The sequence below is a fragment of the Aplysia californica genome, unplaced genomic scaffold (assembly GCF_000002075.1).
Source record: "Aplysia californica isolate F4 #8 unplaced genomic scaffold, AplCal3.0 scaffold01025, whole genome shotgun sequence".
Classification (NCBI taxonomy): Eukaryota; Metazoa; Mollusca; class Gastropoda; order Aplysiida; family Aplysiidae; genus Aplysia; species Aplysia californica.
Window position 1 is genome coordinate 74,510 of NW_004798295.1, and position 6,514 is coordinate 81,023.

The 6,514-nt window shown below is 42.4% G+C and overlaps 1 protein-coding gene across 1 annotated transcript in view; it reads left to right on the forward strand.

Annotated features, from left to right (window-relative positions):
* Nucleotides 1-6,514, forward strand: part of LOC101863631 (ecto-NOX disulfide-thiol exchanger 2) — a gene marked incomplete at its 3' end in the record, with an annotated part of 26,859 nt that overhangs the window by 9,792 nt on the left and 10,553 nt on the right. Inside the window, 3 exon segments of the mRNA XM_013089720.2 lie at nt 816-1,049; nt 2,024-2,236; nt 6,026-6,132. Coding sequence (XP_012945174.1) covers nt 816-1,049; nt 2,024-2,236; nt 6,026-6,132 — 554 coding nt within the window.

Here is a 6,514-nt window from a genome sequence, read left to right on the forward strand (position 1 = left end):
TGTTGGTTGGACTGTGTGTCTGTCTGTCTGTCTGTTCTTCTTATTATTGTTGTTATTATTATTACTACCTGTGTTTACTGCTGGTTGTGTATGTTTATGAATCATATGATGGATGTGATTTTTAATGGAGAATATGCAGGTACTCATGTCTGCGGTAGGTTATCGTAAGTTTATGAATCTTGTATGTGACTTTGAACTAGGAACGTTTCTGTTATTGTGTCTGGAGCAGGTTACCGTATGTCTTTCCTCGTGTCTGCGGAACGTTACCATATGTTTATAACTCCTGTACGTGATTTTTAACCAGTAACGTCCCTGTACTTGCGTCTGTGGCAAGCTATCGTATGTTTATGACTCCTGTAGGGTTATTCTTTTACCGTAGGATACTGTATGTTTATGACTCCTGTATGTGATTTTTTAGTGGTAGTTTACAGTAGGTTTTATGACTCCTGTATGTGATTTTTTTTCTTAAGTTTACCGTATGTTTTATGACTCCTGTATGGGGATTTTTTTACCGTAGGTTGCTTTATGTTTATGGCTCCTAAATGTGATTTTTGAACCGTAGGTTACTGTATGTGTTAGGACTTCTGTATGGTGATTTTTACCATAGGTCATGGTATGTTTATGACTCCTGAATGTGATTTTTTAAACTATAGGTTACCGTATATCTTATGACTCCTGTATGGTGATTTTTTATTACCATAGGTTACTGTATGGTGATTTTTACCATGTCTACGTAAACATACAGTTTACTTGTACACACAAGTAAACAAGTAAACCAAATGTTTATGACTCCTGTATTGTGATTTTTACCCTAGGTTACCGTATGAAGATCAAAGACTCGGAGGAGAAGGAGGACACGGGACGTATCCATGTGGACTTTGCCCAGGCGCGGGACGACCAGTACGAGTACGAGTGCCAGCAGAGGGCGCTGGCCAGGGAGATGAGGCACATGCAGAGACTGGAGGAGGAGAGGCAGCGGCCCGCCAGTCCCAGCCCCATCACACACTACAGCGACCACGAGGGATCTTTGTTGCTGGAGAAACTCAAGTGTAGGTGTTTTGAGGGGAGCGAAAGAGAGAGGAGTGTGGGGGGGGGGGGGAGGAAAGAGAGAGAGAAGGAGAGAGAGAGAGAGGGAGGGAGAGAGAGAGAGAGAGAGAGAGAGAGAGAGAGAGAGAGAGAGAGAGATTCAACAAGCTCAGATTCAACGAGAACTCGGATTCAACGAGATGAGATAGATACCCTGTTTTTTCTTCTTTAAAGTCAATAAAGATAACCCGGATTCAACGAGCACTTAAATCAGCGAGCTCTGATTCAACGAGGTCGCTTCCAGGGTGAACAGTCCCCGCAGACGTGGCTTCGCTCATTTTTCTCCCAGAACAAACTTTATCTATTCGCGGAAACCATCCATTGCACCTGCACCGTGAACCATTATTCACTTAGCCGATTGCATGTGACCAATCAGTTGCCTTTTTTCATACCAACACTTGCGTTGTTGGCACGCGCACGTATCTACTCTGGCGTATGTTCGGGGTCAGATGGGCGGCCTGCACATGTGTAACTGTGCGTGTGTGTCCGGCGTTGAACGTCGCAGATACAAACGCGTCAGTCTTTTGTTTTTTCCTCGGCAACTGATCATTATTACAATGATAAGCTAGTCTTGACGTAGATCTACGTAATGAATTAATTTGTGCGCTGGTCTATGGAATCAAAAGTTTCCGAATGCTAGGCTCTACACAGCAACACAACTTTTGGTAAACAATCGAGATGGCACTAGCGTATGCGTTGGAATGAATCTGTCTTTTGTTTTACACAGCTCAGAATGTACCGGCATTTCAGGCACTACTTGTGACTTTAGAATTACTTGCTCAGTGCCTGTAATTATCTACACAAAGCCTCGTGTTTGCTATAACGCACACTCGGATTCAACGAGATTTTAGGTCAGGCCCAGCGACCTCCGACCTCGTTGAATCCGAGTTCCACTGTAGTAAGGAAATAAATTATTGTCCCGTCTTGTTGGTTTCAGCGGACGAGAACTTTGGCAAGGTGTCCCAGTGCCTGATCACGTGGCTGGAGAGAGGGGAGTGCAACCGGCGCACGGCCACACAGTTCTACTCAATGGTGCAGAACGTGCACGGGCACGTGCGTCGCCTCAACAGCGAGAAGGAGACAGTGGAGGCAGAGTACGAGCAGTACAAGATACAGTACCAGCAGAGGCTGGTGGCCATACGCAGTCAATGTGAGTCTATTTGTCTGTCTGGATCTCTGTCTGTCTGTTTGTCTGAGTGCTTTTGGCGGATGGTTGGGAGTAGCCACTGGTAGGTCCCAGTTCTTTTCTTTCCCTTTGTTGCGTCTGTTGGTTGGACTGTCTGTCTGTCTGTCTGTCTGTCTGTCTGTCTGTCTGTCTGTCTGTCTGTCTGGGTGGGTGCTCCGGGCGGGTGGCTGGGAGGGAGTCGCCACTGGTAGGTCCTACTTCTTTTCTTTCCCTCTATTGTTTCTGTTTGTACGTATGTCTTGCTTTTTTCCTGCACTAAGGGACCGTCATTGTGTCGATGTGCTTCTCTTAATTCAACCAAACAAACAGACAATGCATTGTGGTTCAGAAGAGGATCGTAGCTGTGGTGAGACCAGGTATAGGCATCATTCTCCTCCGCATTTTTGACCCGCTGACAAGAAAAACTTCTCGAAGCATACTATGGACTGCTCAGCAAGAGAAATGCACCATCGTATATATATATATATGTGTGTGCACGGAGAAAGGTCCCAGTTGTCGAAAATTTTGGATATTACATTAAAGGCATGCTCTCGAAACCAATTTAATGCTGAACACACTGATTTTTAAAATTTTCAAATATCTTGAGTAGTTTAAAGATATGCCACATTTTATAACACAGGGTGTAAAAAGTTTTGAGAAAAACCCAATTTCTAGCACATTTTAAATCTTTGGTGGAGTACAACATGTTGCAAAAATAACTAATTAAAAACATTAAGACTTCAAATTTTAAAAATCCTTTCAATATGTTATTAAGAAATGGTTAAACCTGTTGTTTTCGGTTGGAACAAAATGTTTTTACCAGTTACCATGTTTTTCGCAGTTTTCACCCCATTGCCTCAAAATAGCTTTGCCGACAACTGAGATCTTTCTCCAGGCACTCACGCTTTTTGTGATGTTAAAAATGTCGACCCTGTTTGTTGACAGCTGACGATGGTAGACCATGGGAAGTATTTCTGACGTAATGTATTGCTACCTAAGAATTACAAAGTTCTATGTGCTCAGTACCTAGTTTTGAGAAATTTGACATAAATTGTTAGTTTCACAACTTGTCAAGCTTTTTCGAATGCAATTTTTAAAATTTCTTGATAACGACTTTGAATAATCATCTTACGATTTTGATGTGCCAGAAAGAACATTCGATTGCTGACCTCATGGTCTTAGTAACATAAAACGGAAACAAGTGACAGATCATCATCAGTCATCAATGCCTTTCACCCCTGGCAGGGTATAGGCCACATACAAGCTCCTTCCATTTATCTCTGTCCTGAGCCATCCTTTCACCCCTGGCAGGGTATAGGCCACAAACAAGCTCCTTCCATTTATCTCTGTCCTGAGCCATCCTTCCAAGCTCGTTCCAAGTGAGCAAAGTGACAGATAGAGCTTTGTAATTCTGTGGTAGTGATATGGTCATGTTTTCTGTTGTATTCGTGATACGTCTTTATCTTTTCGTTTTGTTCAAAGCTCATCATATGTATTCGTATCTTCAGAAATGTTTAGGATTTATAGGCATGTTTTGCTGCTCTAAAGGTGAGTTATTGCGACTGTTACATTGAAATGAATTTTTTTTTCCAAAGGAAATATTGGAATTTCTCAATTTGAAAAGGAAATGTTGCTTTTCTCTTGCCAGTCTGTAGAGTGCAGTAGTCTTTCTTTAAGTTGTGTCATGTAAGTTGTGTCAGTTCGTTCCTTTTTTTTGTTTTGTTTTGTACAAATGAAGAAGGATTTCCCAGTGTGAGGGGATGGTGAGTGTTTAGTATCGCTGTTTCTATACATATGTTGTTCCTTCTGTTCTGACTTTGACATCCTATGTCTTTGTTAGTTCTCACTCCCCCTCTGACCTTTGAGTACAGCCACGTGTCTTTGTGTTTGTCCAAGTTGTACATGACGGCCACTTCTATTTGCCTCTACTTGCTCTTATAATGTACTGTCAAAATGACTCAAGACGGCCACCCATTTGTTGAGGAGAGAAGAGGTTGTCTTAGATAGGTCACCATCTTGGACACTGTCATTGTGATATAGTAAAAAAACCCAAAACAACCCCAAATCCACAAGAGGGGAAGTGGGAAGTGGTCATTTGTACAGGTAATTGTCTTGGACTGGTGGCTGCTAAAGCAGGTGCGACGGTATACGTCTACTCTTATTTTTGGGCGTTATATTTTTCTGTTCAGACCACCCTCTTCCCCCCAAAGCTCGTCAGTTCGTAAGTGTAAGTGAGACAGTGCCGAGAGCATTACGAACTGGTAGGTCCTGCTTTTTTCTCTTCCTCTCTCTTCTTCTGTCTGTCATTCCTCTGCTGTTGTTCCTCGGTATTATCGGACAGTCCGTCTGCTTGCATGGGTGGTTGGAGGCCGCCACTGGTAGGTCGTCTTCTTTTATTCCCCCTCTCTGTTGTTTCTGTCTTTCTTGCTCCTCTTTCCCTTCACTAAAGTAAACGACCATTGTTGTGACCGCGTGCTCTTCTTTATTTGAGCGGCGCACACATAAGCCAAGGATTTCATATGGTGAGAAGTTTTAGAGTATATGTGTGTCATGACGCGGTGGAATCAGGCGTTCGTAAATCTTCTGGCATATGGGGTTACTGGTATCATTTTAAAGCCTGTTAATTTGCCATTCTTCTCTTGAAAAATTATCCGTCTATGTTGAATAGAAGTAGAAATTTTTGGCGACTGAAGGAGATGAGGTGAAATTGGCGAGAAAATGGCCGTTTAAGTTTGGTAATTTCCATAGCTTGAGAGTGAGTGGAAAATGAAAATTGACATGTTTTGTGCCTTTAATCAATGTACTTCAATGAAATACACACGGAAACGTGTGTTTAAATGAATAGAAAAGGTGTTAAGCCAAAAAAAGAAAAAGTAGAAAAAAATTGCCCAAATGGTCAGAAAAATGCTAGTTTCTTTCATTATAATTTCGTTATTTTGCCGAGTGCCTGATTTCACCACGATGCCTCACATATGTATTGTCCTTCTTTCTTGTCTTCTGACTTCTTCCTCCCATAAAGCCATGTCTTTAATATATGGTCTCCTTTCTCTCCCTCTGTCATTCCCGTCTGTCCATCTCACTCCTCTTTCCTGCTTTTGTTTCTGTCTCTCTCTCTCTGTATCTCTAACTTTTTCCTTTCACTAATTAATGACCATATATGTGTCTAGATGCTTCTTTTTACTCAAAACTCAAAGTAATGTCCCCCCCAGGTAATGATAGATTTCGTGTGGAAGTGCTTCTCTTTACTCAAACTCAAACTGTTGGCTGATGCTGTATGTGGTGTAGTCGGCTCCTTCTTTCCTATCAAACATCTATCATCCATATCTCCCCTCCTCCCTTTTCTCTGTATGTTACTCTCTAGTGACACCTCTAAACTTCATTCAGCACTTATACGGTCGCTTTTAAGCAAAAGGGGGCTATCCCGAAAATTGCTGTTTTGAGAAAATCGAAGGTAAAGTTTTCGCCCCTTGTTCAGTTTCTTTAAAAGACAAGGAGAATTTTCTCTATAACGGAACAAATATACAAACCAATGAAACCAAACGTCTCCTATAGATAGCGCTATGCCCACCTTTGGTGTAGGTCTAGATTTCTGGTAACTCTCTAAATATGGGTAAGCCCGCTTGTCCTTAAAAGAGACCATATGACCTGTGTGTGTGTGTGTTGCAAGCACGGTGAAAAAAAAAATGCTCACTAAATACAACCCCCAACTCTTTCCTCCACCACCTGGACTGTGGAATGTGTTAACGGTATGTACCTACCCCTCACGCCACGCAGTGTGTCAGGTGGAGCGTGTGTTGGGCGCGGCTCACAAACAAAAATGCTGGGACCACTTCACTAAGGCGCAGCGCAAGAACATAGACTCCTGGCAGCGCCAGGCGCAGGTAGTGTATTCAAAGATCTGTGTGTGTGTGTGTGTGTGTGTGTAAGGTCTGTGTGTGTGTGTGTGTAAGATCTGTGTGTGTATTCAAAGATCTGTGTGTGTGTGTGTGTGTGTGTGTATTCAAAGATCTGTGTGTGTGTGTGTGTGTAAGATCTGTGTGTATGTGTAAGATCTGTGTGTGTATTCAAAGATCTGTGTGTGTGTGTGTAAGATCTGTGTGTGTATTCAAAGATCTGTGTGTGTGTGTGTGTGTGTGTGTGTATTCAAAGATCTGTGTGTGTGTGTGTGTGTAAGATCTGTGTGTATGTGTAAGATCTGTGTGTGTATTCAAAGATCTGTGTGTGTGTGTGTAAGATCTGTGTGTGTATTCAAAGATCTGTGTG